The 20,697-nt window shown below is 48.6% G+C and overlaps 1 protein-coding gene across 4 annotated transcripts in view; it reads left to right on the top strand.

Moving 5' to 3' along the window:
* The window catches only part of LOC143817438 (beta-arrestin-1), a 239,291-nt gene that overhangs the window by 145,947 nt on the left and 72,647 nt on the right, over nt 1-20,697 (top strand). For all 4 annotated transcript variants that reach the window (XM_077298840.1, XM_077298843.1, XM_077298844.1 and 1 more), the window contains exons 2-3: nt 4,529-4,559; nt 14,579-14,639. In XM_077298840.1, coding sequence (XP_077154955.1) covers nt 4,529-4,559; nt 14,579-14,639 — 92 coding nt within the window. The remainder of the gene's footprint in view (nt 1-4,528; nt 4,560-14,578; nt 14,640-20,697) is intronic.

Here is a 20,697-nt window from a genome sequence, read left to right as displayed (position 1 = left end):
AATGCTCTGTGCTGCTAGGAGGACCCGTCTTCTTCCACTGTGACCTCCTGTAAGCTGAACACACTCCACTGCTGAAATGCTCTGTGCTGCAGGGAGGACCCGTCTTCTTCCACTGTGACCTCAGAACACCCACTCCTGAAATACTCTGTGCTGCTGGGAGGACCCGTCTTCTTCCACTGTGACCTCCTATAAGCTCAACACACTCCACTGCTGAAATGCTCTGTGCTGCAGGGAGGACCCGTCTTCTTCCACTGTGACCTCCTGTAAGCTGAACACACTCCACTGCTGAAATGCTCTGTGCTGCAGGGAGGACCCGTCTTCTTCCACTGTGACCTCCTGTAAGCTGAACACACTCCACTGCTGAAATACTCTGTGCTGCAGGGAGGACCCGTCTTCTTCCACTGTGACCTCCTGTAAGCTGAACACACTCCACTGCTGAAATGCTCTGTGCTGCAGGGAGGACCCGTCTTCTTCCACTGTGACCTCCTGTAAGCTGAACACACTCCACTGCTGAAATGCTCTGTGCTGCAGGGAGGACCCGTCTTCTTCCACTGTGACCTCCTATAAGCTGAACACACTCCACTGCTGAAATGCTCTGTGCTGCAGGGAGGACCCGTCTTCTTCCACTGTGACCTCCTATAAGCTGAACACACTCCACTCCTGAAATACTCTGTGTTGCCCTTCGCCTTTCAAAATGTAACTATCACTGTGTGACCTTGCAAAAAATGGGCACGCTCTTCTTCTGAAACACTCTACTGCTCTCACGTTGTAACTCTGTCTGTGACCTCCCACAAGATCAGCATATTCCTTTCCTAAAAACACTCTGTGCTGCTCGGAGGACCCAGCCCGCAGCACTATATATTGTTTAGTCTGTGTGCTCCTTTGTGGTGATACTTAGTACACATAGTAAGTTTTGATGTGGGGTGTACTCATTTTTGCATTTACTAATTTGAGTAATACTAGAAGATTTATTAATGAGTTATACTATTCACCTCACTGTCTTGTTATGGGGTGAAAAAGTGTTCTATGAAATTCAGAATTGGCAAAAGTTTGGAAATCATTTTTGTGCTCTGTGAAATATTGATTAAATTGTTACTTTCCAGAGGGGTGTACTCATTTATGCTGAGCACTAGAGCTGCGGACACAATATGGGAGCGTTTGGCTGAGACTGTGCAGTTTATTCACCGTTTATTCATGTATTGTGGCCCCTATGAACGTCCTGGGATTCGAGTCCCTTCTTGATCATTCTGCAGGTCTGAATATTTTTTCTTTTACTACAAGAAATGCAAAATATTTGTTACGAGGCAGAAGATACAATGTAACACTCCGTCCTGTAGCAATGATATTTCTTAAAGATACAGTACAGTCAAAGATAGACAGTGGAACATCACAGGCATCAGCCTTGAAAATACTCCCAATATCTAATAATCGAGTAATAATCATCGATTTGCTGACGTTGTATATAAGTCCCAGAATTCTGTGCAGCTCCGTCAGAAGCGAAATCTGTGAATAGTAAGATTAGTGTGAGAATCTAATGCCCTCTGTACCTATCCAGAGTATAGCCGACCGATGAGACCCCCTGCGATCTCGAGCTTGGGGCTGCACCCAGTGACGTACTGCTAATAGTATCACGCGGCCGCTAAGGGGTTCGTGAGTCAGGGCCCCCCTAACTGGTATCGCACTTTCAACTATATCGGCATCCTGGATGGCAATACAGCTAAAAGCAAAGATAGAACAGCGATCCGTCCGCTCCCTCCTCCATCATCTGACGTCTCAGTGCAGCGGGCGCGATAATGTCACTACATCTCGCCTGCTGTGCCAAGCAGTGCAGAGCTTCAGCTGAGGAGAATGCAGCAGTGCAGTAACAAGGAAAGGTGAGTATTTTATTTTTTTACTCAATGGGGGCAATTATACTGTTTGGAAGGCTATTATACAATGTGGAGGGTTGTGTGGGGCCTTCATACTGTGTGGAGGGTTGTGTTGGAGCTATCATACTGTGCGGAGAGTTGTGTGGGGGCCATCATACTGTGTGGAGGTCATTATACTGTGTGGAGGGTTGTGTGGGGGTCATCATACTGTGTGGAGGCCACTATACTGTGTGGAGGGTTGTGTGGGGCCCATCATACTGCGTGGAGGCCACTATACTGTGTGGAGGGTTGTGTGGGGGTCATCATACTGTGTGGAGGCCACTATACTGTGTGGAGGGTTGTGTGGGGCCCATCATACTGTGTGGAGGCCACTGTACTGTGTGTAATTGTGTGTGGGGATCACCATACTGTGTGGAGGTCACTATACTGTATGGACGGTTGTGTGGGGGACATCATACTTTGTGGAGGGTTGTGTGGAGGTCATCAAACTGTGTGGAGGTCACTATATTGTGTGGAGTGTTGTGTGGGGTCATCAAATTGTGTGGAGGCCACTATACTGAGTGTAGGGTTGTGTGTGGGTCATCATACTGTGTGGAGGTCACTATACTGTGTGGAGGGTTGTGTGGGGGTCATCATACTGTGGAGGCCACTATACTGTGTGGAGGGTTGTGTGGAGGTCATCATACTGTGTGGAGGTCACTATACTGTGTGGATGGTTGTGTGGGGGTCATACTGTGTGAAGGCCACTATACTATGTGGAGGGTTGTGTGTGGGTCATCATACTGTGTGGAGGTCACTGTACTGTGTGGAGGGTTGTGTGGGGGTCATCATACTGTGTGGAGGTCACTACACTGTGGAGGGTTGTGTGGAGGTAATCATACTGTGTTGAGGCTACTACACTGTGGAAGGTTGTGTGTGGGTCATCATACTGTGTGGATGCCACTATACGGTGTGGAGGGTTGTGTGTGGGTCATCATACTGTGTGGATGCCACTATATGGTGTGGAGGGTTGTGTGGGGGTCATCATACTGTGTGGACGCCACTACTGTGTGGAGGGTTGTGTGGGGTCATCATACTGTGTGGAGGCCACTATACTGTGGAGGGTTGTGTGAGGCCCATCATAATGTGTGGAAGTCACTGTACTGTGTGGAGGGTTGTGTGGGGGTCATCATACTGTGTGGAGGCCACTATACTGTGTGGAGGTTTGTGTGGGGGTCATCATACTGTGTGGAGGCCACTATACCATGTGGGGGTCATCATACTGTGTGGAGGCCACTATACTGTGTGGAGGTCATCATACTGTGTGGAGGCCATTATACTGTGTGGAGGGTTGTGAAGTGTGGGGGGCCTAATTAGTATGGGGTCTCATGTTTTCTATGCGCGCCCCTGGAATAGCAGACTTCCTCACCCTAACCCTGGTGGCATCAGCCCCGTTCTGAATGGAGCAGAGGCTGAGCGTGCAGTTACTCTTGGGAAATACCTATAACACTGATGTACTGCGGCATGGACGGTTATTATACATTATTATGGGGTCTTACGTTATGTAGCTACATTGTGTTCCCCCTTATAACACTTTCTGCCTCACGTCGCTCCTTCTGCAGGTTTGGAGCTGCCAGAGAATGTTGTGTAGCAGACGACTCCAGGCCTCTTTACCTATTAGCGCCCATTCTCCTAATTTTTTTTGCAGGGGAATTCTACAACTTTTAAAAAATCTCTGAATTGTTGCAGAAATGTCCCCCAGTTCTAGCAGAGTGTTTTTTTTTTTATTATAGTTGCATGCACCAATTCAATGGATTATAAAACTTTTTGCTTTAAAAAGGCCCCAAAATAGTAAAAAAGATACAAATAAAGAGCAGTTTTGTTTTTGCTTAAACTTCATGAACCTGTCTGCGCCATGTTGAAGAATTTGGCGAAAAAAACGGAAACAAATTACACAAGACAAAATGAAAAGTGACTTAAAAAATCCAGAAATGAAGAATTGGGCCCTTGATTTCATATTTTTTTGGTCATTTTCAAGACGTCTTGTTTCCATTTAGTGACCGTAATCCTGCACAGCTACAACTGTGTGGACTGATACAATGTAACAAACCAGCAGAGAGATTCCGGTCACCGCTGCCGATAACGATACAATAGTTTCCAGTTACTGTCACTGAATGGAAACAAGCGTTATCGTTCAATGACAGCTGAGATCCTGAAAATAGTGAGAGACTGAAGCACAAAAGGAAGGAGGAAGAGGGGGATTTATCGAGACAGGGGCAAAAGAGTCATGGAGTTGGTCCTCTAATAACTTTCATAAAGTTGTAGAACTTCTGTAGTCAGGACTTTGTTCCAGGTCTCATTTTACTTTTCCTGTTTTATGATCACATATTCTCCAATCACATTCCAAGCGGCAGTTACAATTTTGCAGTGAGCTGTGATCTGACTGAACATGATTGACAGTCGGGCAGGAGTTGTGACTGCAGCTTTAGATGTGACCGGAGTATAACATCAGCAGAATAGTTACCAGAAATAAAATGTAAATTTACCCGGGAGGAGAGTTGTGCATGTTGGATCAGACACACAATGGCCGCCGCCGTCCTAGTGATCTACACATTATTCTCTTATTAGTGTGCATGTTCCTTTAAATTCTAATATGTATTTTTTTCTCTCTTTCTTTGCAGAGTATTTAAGAAAGCCAGTCCTAATGGCAAGGTGAGCGCCCTGTGCTGCCAGATGACACATATATCAATGTCATAATCCAATATTAATGCATTCATTTCACAAATGCTGCTCTGGCTGTGCTGTTAATCTGCACAAAACACTCAGTAGCTTGTTCTCCAGTCACAGCCAGAGCTGCATTCACAGTTCTGCTGTTTTATCTAGTATTTTACTTTAGTCACAACCAGAGCTGCACTCACATCTCTAGTGTTTCATCATGTCTTAAACATCAGGTCTAGTGTTTTACCTTCATCTTATATTTCAGTCACTTCTAGAGCTGTATTCACATATTCACAGTTCTGCCGTTTCATCTTGTATATTGCTTTAGTCACAGCCTGAGCTGCATTCATAGTTCTGCAGTTTCATCTTGTAGTTTACTTTAGTCACAGCCAGAGCTGCACTCACATCTCTAGTGTTTCATTATGTCTTAAACATCAGGTCTAGTGTTTTACCTTCATCTTATATTTCGGTCACATCCAAAGCTGCATTCACAGTAGTTCTGTTTCATCTTACGCTGTATTCACATCCAGAGCAGCATTCACAATTGTGCAGCATTATCTTGTATTTTAATCCAGTCATATCCAGAGCTGCACTTATAGTTCTAGTCTATCATTTTGTCAGAGATGCATTCTTGATTCTGCTTTGCTGTCTTATACTGCAGTCACACCCAGAGCTGTATTCACAATTCTGCAGTTTGATATTTTATTATGTTCCAGTCACATCCAAAGCTGCACTCACAGTTTTAATGTTTAATCATATCGTATACATCAGTAACATATAGAGTTCCATTCACAGTTCTGCTGTCCTATCTTGTGTCTTACTCTGGTCACATCCAGAGCTGCACTCATAGTTCTGCAGCGTCATCATCTTATCCTATTTCACATCCAGAGCTGCATTCATAGTTCTGCTGTTTTATCTTCTCTTACTTCTGTCCAGGGATCACATTTGACTCCGATTTAATAATCCGCTGCCCGTCCTTTACTTATACAGATTCTGCACATAGAAGACACTTATTATCTGCAATGACCCTGGCTGGAAAATATCCATGAGCAAATCTGTGTCATGGCTCTCTGGCACCCCCTGCTGGTTCAGCTTCTCAGGACCAATAGCCACAGCCGGCCCCGGTGATGTCACAGGCTGCTGATGACATCACAAAGCACAAACGCCTCCTCACACATCACACACTCACCAGCAGAGCTGTTTGATTGTCCGGGAGCCGCTCAGCAGGGGAGGTGCTGATTAGACTAATTTGCATAAAAGGGGCAATTTCCAGGACAAACCTGATTAATTGGAACGGAGCCCAAACTGTGTGAAAGATTGGGATGATAATATTACAGCTCCGTACTTGTAGGACCTAACACTGCAGAGTGGCCGAGGGGCCCCTGAGCATACGGGGCCCCTGCAGAAGCCTCTCTTGTCCATTTACCACATCTGATAGGTTTTTGCCATTTCTGAGTCTTTAGGTTTTTCGTGCTTCGCTCATATCTGTCTAATCTGAAAGCTCCGGCAGAAAACCCGAGATCATAAATCTTGACGCCGCGCGCTGCTGTTTCCATGGAGATCAGAGATGTAGAAAAAATGAAAAGGTTTTATCATTAAAAGCTGTAAAAGAAAGAAAAGCGATGAGTTCATGGGGCCAGGACCCTCGCTGAGTGAAACGGAGAGTGAAGACCCTCACTGAGCGAAGCGGAGAGTGAAGACCCTCTCTGAGCGAAGCAGAGAGTGAAGACCCTCACTGAGCGAAGGGGAGAGTGAAGACCCTCACTGAGCGAAGGGGAGAGTGAAGACCCTCACTGAGCGAAGGGGAGAGTGAAGACCCTCACTGAGCAAAGAGGAGAGTGAAGACCCTCACTGAGCGAAGCGGAGAGTGAAGACCCTCACTGAGCGAAGCGGAGAGTGAAGACCCTCACTGAGTGAAGCGGAGAGTGAAGACCCTCACTGAGCGAGGCAGAGAGTGAAGACCCTCACTGAGTGAAGCGGAGAGTGAAGACCCTCACTGAGCAAAGAGGAGAGTGAAGACCCTTGCCGAGCGAAGCAAAGAGTGAAGACCCTCATTGAGCAAAGCAGAGAGAGTGAAGAACCCTTACTGAGCGAAGTGGAGAGTGAAGACCCTCACTGAGCGAAGTGGAGAGTGAAGACCCTCACTGAGCGAAGCGGAGAGTGAAGACCCTTGCTGAGCGAAGACCCTCACTGAGCGAAGCGGAGAGTGAAGACCCTCGCTGAGCGAAGCGGAGAATGCGAGGAATGAAAGTCCCGACAGCAGTAGAATCAGCAGCACAATCCTCCTCCCCTGGTCCATGCAGCTTGTCACAATGTATCACTGCAGGCAAAAGGATTCTCCAGGGACCGAATACAATGGAAGCAAACCATCAGCTGTGAGAAAGCTGCGCTGCTTACATTGTTCTCTATAAAATTAATGATCAGAGATCATGAAAATGTCAAAAAATGGGAATAGAAAATCCAAAAGGTTAAAGTCTCTATAACGTCCTGAGAATGCTCTGATTGTTAAATCGTTTCTTATCCTCCAGTCACCTCCAGAGCTGCAGTCACTATTGTGCTGTTACATCGTGTCTTATGCTCCAGTCACCTCCAGAGCTGCATTTATAATTCTGCTGTTACATGATGTATGTGTGTAATCCCCCCGCTCCCCTCCAGGCTCCTCGCTGATCCCTTCTTTCCTCGTATTTGTCCTTCTGTCGTGTTCTCGTCTCTGGTTATTACTTTCTGTTTATTTTAACTGTAGAAATTCCAAAAATAAATCTTCCATTATTTCCTCGGAGATCTGATTTGTATTATTCAGTGAGAGCAAAACAAATGAATGTCGGCAGTGGATCAGCGGAGGCCGCAGCTTCTGACGCCGCCGACTCCTTCATTTATCTATGTAATCACACGAGCGGCGGAGAGAAAGCGAGAACGTGACAGATCCTGGAGCACGGCTCCTACAGGCTCCCATGTACCGCGCTGCTGACACTTATCCAGGGGTTCAATCTCTGGTGTCCGGTGGTTTAGTGTCTCAGTCCCTGGTGTCCAGTGTTTTAGTGTCCCAGTCCCTGGTGTCCGGTGGTTTAGTGTCCCAGTCCCTTGTGTCCGGTGGTTTAGTGTCCCAGTCCCTGGTGTCCAGTGGTTTAGTGTCCCAGTCCCTGGTGTCCGGTGGTTTAGTGTCTCAGTCCCTGGTGTCCGGTGGTTTAGTGTCTCAGTCTCTGGTGTCCAGTGTTTTAGTGTCCCAGTCCCTGGTGTCCGGTGGTTTAGTGTCTCAGTCCCTGGTGTCCGGTGGTTTAGTGTCTCAGTCTCTGGTGTCCAGTGTTTTAGTGTCCCAGTCCCTGGTGTCCGGTGGTTTAGTGTCTCAGTCCCTGGTGTCCAGTGGTTTAGTGTCCCAGTCCCTGGTGTCCAGTGGTTTAGTGTCTCAGTCTCTGGTGTCCAGTGTTTTAGTGTCCCAGTCCCTGGTGTCCGGTGGTTTAGTGTCTCAGTCCCTGGTGTCCAGTGGTTTAGTGTCCCAGTCCCTGGTGTCCGGTGGTTTAGTGTCTCAGTCCCCGGTGTCCAGTGTTTTAGTGTCTCAGTCCCTAGTGTCCAGTGGTTTAGTGTCCCAGTCCCTGGTGTCCAGTGGTTTAGTGTCTCACTCCCTGGTGTCCAGTGGTTTAGTGTCCCAGTCCCTGGTGTCCAGTGGTTTAGTGTCTCAGTCCCTGGTGTCCAGTGGTTTAGTGTCTCAGTCTCTGGTGTCCAGTGGTTTAGTGTCTCAGTCCCTGGTGTCCGGTGGTTTAGTGTCTCAGTCCCTGGTGTCCAGTGGTTTAGTGTCCCAGTCCCTGGTGTCCAGTGGTTTAGTGTCTCAGTCTCTGGTGTCCAGTGTTTTAGTGTCCCAGTCCCTGGTGTCCGGTGGTTTAGTGTCCCAGTCCCTGGTGTCCAGTGGTTTAGTGTCTCAGTCCCTGGTGTCCAGTGGTTTAGTGTCCCAGTCCCTGGTGTCCAGTGGTTTAGTGTCTCAGTCCCCGGTGTCCAGTGGTTTAGTATCTCAGTCCCTGGTGTCCAGTGGTTTAGTGTCTCAGTCCCTGGTGTCCAGTGGTTTAGTGTCTCAGTCCCCGGTGTCCAGTGTTTTAGTGTCCCAGTCCCTGGTGTCCGGTGGTTTAGTGTATCAGTCCCTGGTGTCCGGTGGTTTAGTGTCTCAGTCCCTGGTGTCCGGTGGTTTAGTGTCCCAGTCCCTGGTGTCCGGTGGTTTAGTGTCTCAGTCCCTGGTGTCCGGTGGTTTAGTGTCTCAGTCCCTGGTGTCCGGTGGTTTAGTGTCTCAGTCCCTGGTATCCAGTGTTTTAGTGTCCCAGTCCCTTGTGTCCGGTGGTTTAGTGTCTCAGTCCCTGGTGTCCAGTGGTTTAGTGCCTCAGTCCCTGGTGTCCGGTGGTTTAGTGTATCAGTCCCTGGTGTCCAGTGGTTTAGTGTATCACTCCCTGGTATCCAGTGGTTTAGTGCCTCAGTCCCTGGTGTCCGGTGGTTTAGTGTATCAGTCCCTGGTGTCCAGTGGTTTAGTGCCTCAGTCCCTGGTGTCCAGTGGTTTAGTGCCTCAGTCCCTGGTGTCCGGTGGTTTAGTGTATCAGTCCCTGGTATCCAGTGGTTTAGTGTCCCAGTCCCTTGTGTCCGGTGGTTTAGTGTCTCAGTCTCTGGTGTCCAGTGGTTTAGTGTCCCAGTCCCTTGTGTCCGGTGGTTTAGTGTCTCAGTCTCTGGTGTTCTAAATAATATGCAAATAATGAGTTAAGTGCTCTGGGCGTGACAGAGCACTTAACTAATCACTGCTTCCCCAGGTTGTTTCCTTGCCCAGCTGCATCTTCCTTTGCATTATTAATTGCTGGCTGATTTATTTTCCTGGCGCCTCACGTCACACAGTGAGCGACCAAACAGGCTAGATAGGCTGGTGCTGCATGGGGAATCAACTATGTAGGCGGAAGTTCGGGAAGTGCTCTCTCACTCTCAGAGCACTTAACTCCTCATTTGTATATGAGCTAAAATGTTGATTTCTTGGGAGTGCAACAACAAATATAAGATGTAAATGTGTTGCTGGATTTAGCTTTCAGAGACCTGCCTCCCTACTGAGTGGCTTAAAGGGTTGGTGGTTAATGACAGATTCCCTTTAAATGCTAATTGTAATTGCACCCTCACAATGCTGGACGTCTCCTGTGAGCGCTAGTATTCTGACACCTCTCAGTCACAGATTTGGTCCAGGTGGTCACAATCTGCAGTAGAGTTATGGTAGGGGGAGGTTTGGCGGTTTTGTGCCTTTGGTCAGGTAGCTGCATCTGATCCCGAAGCCTCTGTGGTCACCTGGTCCTGAATATTCTGTCTCTGCCCCTGATCTGCTTTATTTCTTCACTTAGAAACCCTGATAAACACATAGGAATATTTTCTCTTCCTCACAGCAGCAGTGACGGTCGGACCCCGAGTGTTTTCTGGATATTTAATAAGTGTTTTCATCAAGCCGACCACAGTGCCCCTATAATAAAGCCGACCACAGTGCCCTTATAATAAAGCCAACAACAGTGCCCCTATAATAAAGCCAACAACAGTGCCCCTATAGTAAAGCCGACCACAGTGCCCCTATAGTAAAGCCAATCACAGTGCCCATATAATAAAGCCGACCACAGTGCCCTTATAATAGAGCCGACCACAGTGCCCCTATAATAAAGCCGACCACAGTGCCCCTATAATAGAGCCGACCACAGTGCCCCTATAATAGAGCCGACCACAGTGCCCCTATAATAAAGCCGACCACAGTGCCCTTATAATAAAGCCAACAACAGTGCCCCTATAATAAAGCCAACAACAGTGCCCCTATAGTAAAGCCGACCACAGTGCCCCTATAATAAAGCCGACCACAGTGCCCTTATAATAAAGCCAACAACAGTGCCCCTATAATAAAGCCGACCACAGTGCCCCTATAGTAAAGCCGACCACAGTGCCCCTATAATAAAGCCAATCACAGTGCCCATATAATAAAGCCAACCACAGTGCCCTTATAATAGAGCCGACCACAGTGCCCCTATAATAAAGCCAACAACAGTGCCCCTATAGTAAAGCCGACCACAGTGCCCCTATAATAAAGCCAATCACAGTGCCCTTATAATAGAGCCGACCACAGTGCCCCTATAATAAAGCCGACCACAGTGCCCCTATAATAAAGCCAACAACAGTGCCCCTATAGTAAAGCCGACCACAGTGCCCCTATAATAAAGCCAACCACAGTGCCCATATAATAAAGCTGACCACAGTGCCCTTATAATAGAGCCGACCACAGTGCCCCTATAATAGAGCCGACCACAGTGCCCCTATAATAAAGCCGACCACAGTGCCCCTATAATAAAGCTGACCACAGTGCCCCTATAATAGAGCCGAACACAGTGCCCTTATAATAGAGCCGACCACAGTGCCCCTATAATAAAGCCGACCACAGTGCCCTTATAATCCTGCCGACCACAGTGCTCCTATAATAGAGCCGACCACAGTGCCCTTATAATAGAGCCGACCACAGTGCCCCTATAATAAAGCCGACCACAGTGCCCCTATAATAAAGCCAACAACAGTGCCCCTATAGTAAAGCCGACCACAGTGCCCCTATAATAAAGCCAACCACAGTGCCCATATAATAAAGCCGACCACAGTGCCCTTATAATAGAGCCGACCACAGTGCCCCTATAATAAAGCCGACCACAGTGCCCCTATAATAAAGCCGACCACAGTGCCCCTATAATATAGCCGACCACAGTGCCCCTATAATAAAGCCAACCACAGTGCCCCTATAATATAGCCGACCACAGTGCCCCTATAATAAAGCCGACCACAGTGACTGTATTCTAGAGCCGGCCACAGTGCCCCTATAATAAAGCTGACCACAGTGCCCCTATAATAGAGCCGAACACAGTGCCCTTATAATAGAGCCGACCACAGTGCCCCTATAATAAAGCCGACCACAGTGCCCTTATAATCCTGCCGACCACAGTGCTCCTATAATAGAGCCGACCACAGTGCCCTTATAATAGAGCCGACCACAGTGCCCCTATAATAAAGCCGACCACAGTGCCCCTATAATAAAGCCAACCACAGTTCCCTTATAATAGAGCCGACCACAATGCCCCTATAATAAAGCCGACCACAGTGCCCCTATAATAGAGCCGACCACAGTGCCCCTATAATAAAGCCGACCACAGTGCCCCTATAATAAAGCTGACCACAGTGCCCTTTTAATAGAGCCGACCACAGTGCCCCTATAATACAGCCGACCACAGTGCCCCTATAATAGAGACGACCGCAGTGCCCCTGTAATGGAGCCGACCACAGTGCCCCTATATTAAAGCCCACCACAGTGACTCTATACTAGAGCCGAACACAGTGCCCCTATAATAAAGCCCACCACAGTGCCCCTATGATAAAGCCGACCACAGTGCCCCTATACTAGAGCTGACCACAGTGCCCCTATACTAGAGCTGACCACAGTGCCCCTATAATAAAGCCGACCACAGTGCCCCTATAATAAAGCCAACCACAGTTCCCTTATAATAGAGCCGACCACAATGCCCCTATAATAAAGCCGACCACAGTGCCCCTATAATAGAGCCGACCACAGTGCCCCTATAATAAAGCCGACCACAGTGCCCCTATAATAAAGCTGACCACAGTGCCCTTTTAATAGAGCCGACCACAGTGCCCCTATAATACAGCCGACCACAGTGCCCCTATAATAGAGCCGACCGCAGTGCCCCTGTAATGGAGCCGACCACAGTGCCCCTATATTAAAGCCCACCACAGTGACTCTATACTAGAGCCGAACACAGTGCCCCTATAATAAAGCCCACCACAGTGCCCCTATAATAAAGCCGACCACAGTGCCCCTATACTAGAGCTGACCACAGTGCCCCTATACTAGAGCTGACCACAGTGCCCCTATAATAGAGCCGACCACAGTGCCCCTATATTAAAGCCCACCACAGTGACTCTATACTAGAGCCGACCACAGTGCCCCATAATAGAGCCGACCACAGTGCCTCTATTATATAGCCGACCACAGTGCCCCTATAATAGAGCTGACCACAGTGCCCCTATAATAAAGCCGACCACAGTGCTCCTATAATAAAGCCAACCACAGTGACTCTATACTAGAGCCGACCACAGTGCCCCATAATAGAGCCGACCACAGTGCCTCTATTATATAGCCGACCACAGTGCCCCTATAATAGAGCTGACCACAGTGCCCCTATAATAAAGCCGACCACAGTGCCCCTATATTAAAGCCCACCACAGTGACTCTATACTAGAGCCGACCACAGTGCCCCATAATAGAGCCGACCACAGTGCCTCTATTATATAGCCGACCACAGTGCCCCTATAATAGAGCCGACCACAGTGTCCCTATAATAAAGCCGACTGCAGTGCACCTATAATAAAGCCGACCACAATTCCCCTATAATAGAGCCGACCAGTGCCCCTATGATAAAGCCGACCACAGTGCCCCTATAATAAAGCCAACCACAGTGCCCCTATAATAGAGCCAACTACAGTGTCCCTATAATAGAGCCGACCACAGTGCCCCTATAATAAAGCCGACCACAGTGACTCTATTCTAGAGCCGACCACATAGCCCCTGTAATAAAGCCGACCACAGTGCCTCTATAATATAGCCGACCACAGTGCCCCTATAATAGAGCTGACCACAGTGCCCATATAATAAAGCCGACCACAGTGCTCCTATAATAGAGCCGACCACAGTGCCCCTATAATAAAGCCCACCACAGTGACTCTATACTAGAGCCGACCACAGTGCCCCTATAATATAGCCGACCACAGTGCCCCTATAATAAAGCCGACCACAGTGCCCCTGTAATAGAACCGACCACAGTGCCCATATAATAAAGCCGACCACAATGCACCTATAATAGAGCCGACCACAGTGCCCCTATAATAAAGCCGACCACAGTGCCCCTATAATAAAGCCGACCACAGTGCCCCTGTAATAGAACCGACCACAGTGCCCCTATAATAAAGCCGACTGCAGTGCACCTATAATAAAGCCGACCACATTGCCCCTATAATAGAGCCGACCACAGTCCCCCTATGATAAAGCCGACCACAGTGCCCCTATAATAGAGACGACCACAGTGCCCCTATAATAGAGCCGACCACAGTGCCCCTATAATAAAGCCGACCACAGTGCCCCTATAATAGAGCTGACCACAGTGCCCCTATAATAAAGCCGACCACAGTGCCCCTATAATAGAGCCGACCACAGTGCCCCTATAATAAAGCCGACCACAGTGCCCTTATAATAGAGCCGACCACAGTGCCCCTATAATAAAGCCGACCACAGTGCCCCTATAATAGAGCCGACCACAGTGCCCCTATAATAGAGCTGACCACAGTGCCCCTATAATAAAGCCGACCACAGTGCCCCTATAATAAAGCCGACCACAGTGCCCCTATAAGAAAGCCGACCACAGTGCCCCTGTAATAAAGCCGACCACAGTGCCCCTATAATAAAGCCGACCACAGTGCCCCTGTAATAAAGCCGACCACAGTGCCCCTATAATAGAGCTGACCACAGTGCCCCTATAATAAAGCCGACCACAGTGCCCCTATAATAAAGCCGACCACAGTGCCCCTATAAGAAAGCCGACCACAGTGCCCCTGTAATAAAGCCGACCACAGTGCCCCTATAATAAAGCCGACCACAGTGCCCCTGTAATAAAGCCGACCACAGTGCCCCTGTAATAGAGCTGACCACAGCACTTCACACACAAGTTACATGTTATATCGAGGGGATCACTTCATGCTCCAGATAAGTTAGTGAGGAGCCTTAAAGCTATTAATCAAGGTGGTCTCTTTATAGTAGATATAAGATTTTAGGGGGGCAGAGTTCCCCCATTTACAGACATCCACCAGTGTAATCCCCGCTCCCTGTAGCTGCAGGTATCACCACCTTCCTCCTTTTCATGCATTGGAACTTTTTGTTATTGAGAATCTCTGACATTCGTTGTTTTCTCTCCACACAGCTCACCGTGTATCTGGGGAAGAGGGATTTTGTGGATCACATAGATGTTGTGGACCCCGTGGGTGAGTGCAGAGACCCCAAATAAAAATACTATTATCATAAATCAGTTATTATTAATATAAGTTTATTTTTAAATTACATAAATAGACAGGTAAGTGATAACATTCTATTACCAGCGGGAGGGAGCATATAGCCTATTGTGGTACTATAAAGTACACTAGGTATACTGTATACAGGGAGCTCCCCCTAGTGGTGGCTGCAGACAGGATCTTATCATGTATCTCTGTATACAGGGAGCTCCCCCCTAGTGGTGGCTGCAGACAGGATCTTATCATGTATCTCTGTATACAGGGAGCTCCCCCTAGTGGTGGCTGCAGACAGGATCTTATCATGTATCTCTGTATACAGGGAGCTCCCCCTAGTGGTGGCTGCGACAGGATCTTATAATGTATCTCTGTATACAGGGAGCTCCCCCTAGTGGTGACTGCAGACAGGATCTTATCATGTATCTCTGTATACAGGGAGCTCCCCCTAGTGGTGGCTGCAGACAGGATCTTATCATGTATCTCTGTATACAGGGATCTCCCCCTAGTGGTGGCTGCAGACAGGATCTTATCATGTATCTCTGTATACAGGGAGCTCCCCCTAGTGGTGACTGCAGACAGGATCTTATCATGTATCTCTGTATACAGGGAGCTCCCCCTAGTGGTGGCTGCAGACAGGATCTTATCATGTATCTCTGTATACAGGGAGCTCCCCCTAGTGGTGACTGCAGACAGGATCTTATCATGTATCTCTGTATACAGGGATCTCCCCCTAGTGGTGGCTGCAGACAGGATCTTATCATATATCTCTGTATACAGGGAGCTCCCCCTAGTGGTGACTGCGTACAGGATCTTATCATGTATCTCTGTATACAGGGAGCTCCCCCTAGTGGTGGCTGCAGACAGGATCTTATCATATATCTCTGTATACAGGGAGCTCCCCCTAGTGGTGACTGCGTACAGGATCTTATCATGTATCTCTGTATACAGGGAGCTCCCCCTAGTGGTGACTGCGTACAGGATCTTATCATGTATCTCTGTATACAGGGAGCTCCCCCTAGTGGTGGCTGCAGACAGGATCTTATCATATATCTCTGTATACAGGGAGCTCCCCCTAGTGGTGACTGCGTACAGGATCTTATCATGTATCTCTGTATACAGGGAGCTCCCCCTAGTGGTGGCTGCAGACAGGATATTATCATATATCTCTGTATACAGGGAGCTCCCCCTAGTGGTGACTGCGTACAGGATCTTATCATGTATCTCTGTATACAGGGAGCTCCCCCTAGTGGTGGCTGCAGACAGGATCTTATCATATATCTCTGTATACAGGGAGCTCCCCCTAGTGGTGACTGCGTACAGGATCTTATCATGTATCTCTGTATACAGGGAGCTCCCCCTAGTGGTGGCTGCAGACAGGATCTTATCATATATCTCTGTATACAGGGAGCTCCCCCTAGTGGTGACTGCAGACAGGATCTTATCATGTATCTCTGTATACAGGGAGCTCCCCCTAGTGGTGGCTGCAGACAGGATCTTATCATATATCTCTGTATACAGGGAGCTCCCCCTAATGGTGGCTGCAGACAGGATCTTATCATGTATCTCTGTATACAGGGGGCTCCCCCTAGTGGTGGCTGCAGACAGGATCTTATCATGTATCTCTGTATACAGGGAGCTCCCCCTAGTGGTGGCTGCAGACAGGATCTTATCATGTATCTCTCTATGCAGGGAGCTCCCCCTAGTGGTGACTGCAGACAGGATCTTATCATGTATCTCTCTATACAGGGAGCTCCCCCTAGTGGTGGCTGCAGACAGGATCTTATCATGTATCTCTGTATACAGGGGGCTCCCCCTAGTAGTGACTGCAGACAGGATCTTATCATATATCTCTCTATACAGGGAGCTCCCCCTAGTGGTGGCTGCAGACAGGATCTTATCATGTATCTCTGTACACAGGGAGATCCCTGTAGTGGTGGCTGCTGACAGGATCTTATCATGTATCTGTATACAGGAAGCTCCCCCTAGTGGTGGCTGCAGACAGGATCTTATCATGTATCTCTGTATACAGGGAGCTCCCCCTAGTGGTGGCTGCAGACAGGATCTTATCATGTATCTCTGTATACAGGGAGCTCCCCCTAGTGGTGGCTGCAGACAGGATCTTATCATGTATCTCTGTATACAGGGAGCTCCCCCTAGTGGTGGCTGCAGACAGGATCTCATCATGTATCTCTGTATACAGGGAGCTCCCCCTAGTGGTGGCTGCAGACAGGATCTTATCATGTATCTCTGTATACAGGGAGCTCCCCCTAGTGGTGGCTGCAGACAGGATCTTATCATGTATCTCTGTATACAGGGAGCTCCCCCTAGTGGTGGCTGCAGACAGGATCTTATCATGTATCTCTGTATACAGGGAGCTCCCCCTAGTGGTGGCTGCAGACGGGATCTTATCATGTATCTCTGTATACAGGGAGCGCCCCCTAGTGGTGGCTGCAGACAGGATCTTATCATGTATCTCTGTATACAGGGAGCGCCCCCTAGTGGTGGCTGCAGACAGGATCTTATCATGTATCTCTATACAGGGAGCTCTCTCTAGTGGTGACTGCAGACAGATTCTTATCACGTATCTCTGTATACAGGGAGCTCCCCCTAGTGGTGACTGCAGACAGGATCTTATCATGTGTCTCTGTATACAGGGAGCTCCCCCTAGTGGTGGCTGCAGACGGGATCTTATCATGTATCTCTATATACAGGGAGCTCCCCCTAGTGGTGGCTGCAGACAGGATCTTATCATGTGTCTCTGTATACAAGGAGCTCCCCCTAGTGGTGGCTGCAGACAGGATCTTATCATGTATCTCTGTATACAGGGAGCTCCCCCTAGTGGTGGCTGCAGACATGATCTTATCATGTATCTCTGTAAACAGGGAGCTCCCCCTAGTGGTGACTGCAGACAGGATCTTATCATGTATCTCTGTATACAGGGAGCTCCCCCTAGTGGTGGCTGCAGACAGGATCTTATCATGTATCTCTGTATACAGGGAGCTTCCCCTAGTGGTGACTGCAGACAGGATCTTATCACGTATCTCTGTATACAGGGGGCTCCCCCTAGTGGTGACTGCAGACAGGATCTTATCACGTATCTCTGTATACAGGGAGCTCCCCCTAGTGGTGGCTGCAGACAGGATCTTATCATGTATCTCTGTATACAGGGAGCTTCCCCTAGTGGTGACTGCAGACAGGATCTTATCACGTATCTCTGTATACAGGGAGCTCCCCTAGTGGTGACTGCAGACAGGATCTTATCATGTGTCTCTGTATACAGGGAGCTCCCCCTAGTGGTGACTGCAGACAGGATCTTATCACGTATCTCTGTATACAGGGGGCTCCCCCTAGTGGTGACTGCAGACAGGATCTTATCACGTATCTCTGTATACAGAGAGCTCCCCTAGTGGTGACTGCAGACAGGATCTTATCACGTATCTCTGTATACAGGGAGCTCCCCTAGTGGTGACTGCAGACAGGATCTTATCATGTAGCTCTGTATACAGGGAGCTCCCCCTAGTGGTGGCTGCAGACAGGATCTTATCATGTATCTCTATACAGGGAGCTCCCCCTAGTGGTGGCTGCAGACAGGATCTTATCATGTGTCTCTGTATACAGGGAGCTCCCCCTAGTGGTGACTGCAGACAGGATCTTATCATGTATCTCTGTATACAAGGAGCTCCCCCTAGTGGTGACTGCAGACAGGATCTTATCACGTATCTCTGTATACAGGGAGCTCCCCCTAGTGGTGACTGCAGACAGGATCTTATCACGTATCTCTGTATACAGGGGGCTCCCCCTAGTGGTGACTGCAGACAGGATCTTATCACGTATCTCTGTATACAAGGAGCTCCCCTAGTGGTGACTGCAGACAGGATCTTATCACGTATCTCTGTATACAGGGAGCTCCCCCTAGTGGTGACTGCAGACAGGATCTTATCACGTATCTCTGTATACAGGGAGCTCCCCTAGTGGTGACTGCAGACAGGATCTTATCACGTATCTCTGTATACAGGGAGCTCCCCCTAGTGGTGACTGCAGACAGGATCTTATCACGTATCTCTGTATACAGGGAGCTCCCCCTAGTGGTGGCTGCAGACAGGATCTTATCACGTATCTCTGTATACAGGGAGCTCCCCCTAGTGGTGACTGCAGACAGGATCTTATCACGTATCTCTGTATACAGAGAGCTCCCCCTAGTGGTGACTGCAGACAGGATCTTATCATGTAGCTCTGTATACAGGGAGCTCCCCCTAGTGGTGGCTGCAGACAGGATCTTATCACGTATCTCTGTATACAGGGAGCTCCCCTAGTGGTGGCTGCAGACAGGATCTTATCATGTATCTCTGTATACAGAGAGCTCCCCTAGTGCTGACTGCAGACGGGATCTTATCATGTATCTCTATATACAGGGAGCTCCCCCTAGTGGTGGCTGCAGACAGGATCTTATCATGTGTCTCTGTATACAAGGAGCTCCCCCTAGTGGTGGCTGCAGACAGGATCTTATCATGTATCTCTGTATACAGGGAGCTCCCCCTAGTGGTGGCTGCAGACATGATCTTATCATGTATCTCTGTATACAGGGAGCTCCCCCTAGTGGTGGCTGCAGACATGATCTTATCATGTATCTCTGTAAACAGGGAGCTCCCCCTAGTGGTGACTGCAGACAGGATCTTATCATGTATCTCTGTATACAGGGAGCTCCCCCTAGTGGTGGCTGCAGACAGGATCTTATCATGTATCTCTGTATACAGGGAGCTTCCCCTAGTGGTGACTGCAGACAGGATCTTATCACGTATCTCTGTATACAGGGGGCTCCCCCTAGTGGTGACTGCAGACAGGATCTTATCATGTATCTCTGTATACAGGGAGCTCCCCCTAGTGGTGGCTGCAGACAGGATCTTATCATGTATCTCTGTATACAGGGAGCTTCCCCTAGTGGTGACTGCAGACAGGATCTTATCACGTATCTCTGTATACAGGGAGCTCCCCTAGTGGTGACTGCAGACAGGATCTTATCATGTGTCTCTGTATACAGGGAGCTCCCCCTAGTGGTGACTGCAGACAGGATCTTATCACGTATCTCTGTATACAGGGGGCTCCCCCTAGTGGTGACTGCAGACAGGATCTTATCACGTATCTCTGTATACAGAGAGCTCCCCTAGTGGTGACTGCAGACAGGATCTTATCACGTATCTCTGTATACAGGGAGCTCCCCTAGTGGTGACTGCAGACAGGATCTTATCATGTAGCTCTGTATACAGGGAGCTCCCCCTAGTGGTGGCTGCAGACAGGATCTTATCATGTATCTCTATACAGGGAGCTCCCCCTAGTGGTGGCTGCAGACAGGATCTTATCATGTGTCTCTGTATACAGGGAGCTCCCCCTAGTGGTGACTGCAGACAGGATCTTATCATGTATCTCTGTATACAAGGAGCTCCCCCTAGTGGTGACTGCAGACAGGATCTTATCACGTATCTCTGTATACAGGGAGCTCCCCCTAGTGGTGACTGCAGACAGGATCTTATCACGTATCTCTGTATACAGGGGGCTCCCCCTAGTGGTGACTGCAGACAGGATCTTATCACGTATCTCTGTATACAGGGAGCTCCCCCTAGTGGTGACTGCAGACAGGATCTTATCACGTATCTCTGTATACAGGGAGCTCCCCTAGTGGTGACTGCAGACAGGATCTTATCACGTATCTCTGTATACAGGGAGCTCCCCCTAGTGGTGACTGCAGACAGGATCTTATCATGTAGCTCTGTATACAGGGAGCTCCCCCTAGTGGTGGCTGCAGACAGGATCTTATCACGTATCTCTGTATACAGGGAGCTCCCCTAGTGGTGGCTGCAGACAGGATCTTATCATGTATCTCTGTATACAGAGAGCTCCCCTAGTGCTGACTGCAGACAGGATCTTATCATGTATCTCTGTATACAGGGAGCTCCCCCTAGTGGTGACTGCAGACAGGATCTTATCATGTATCTCTGTATACAGGGAGCTCCCCCTAGTGGTGACTGCAGACAGGATC

This window comes from Ranitomeya variabilis, chromosome 3, assembly GCF_051348905.1.
Source record: "Ranitomeya variabilis isolate aRanVar5 chromosome 3, aRanVar5.hap1, whole genome shotgun sequence".
In the NCBI taxonomy this organism is placed as follows: domain Eukaryota; kingdom Metazoa; phylum Chordata; class Amphibia; order Anura; family Dendrobatidae; genus Ranitomeya; species Ranitomeya variabilis.
The sequence above is the reverse complement of the archived record's forward strand: the minus strand, read 5'-3'. Positions and strand labels throughout refer to the sequence as shown.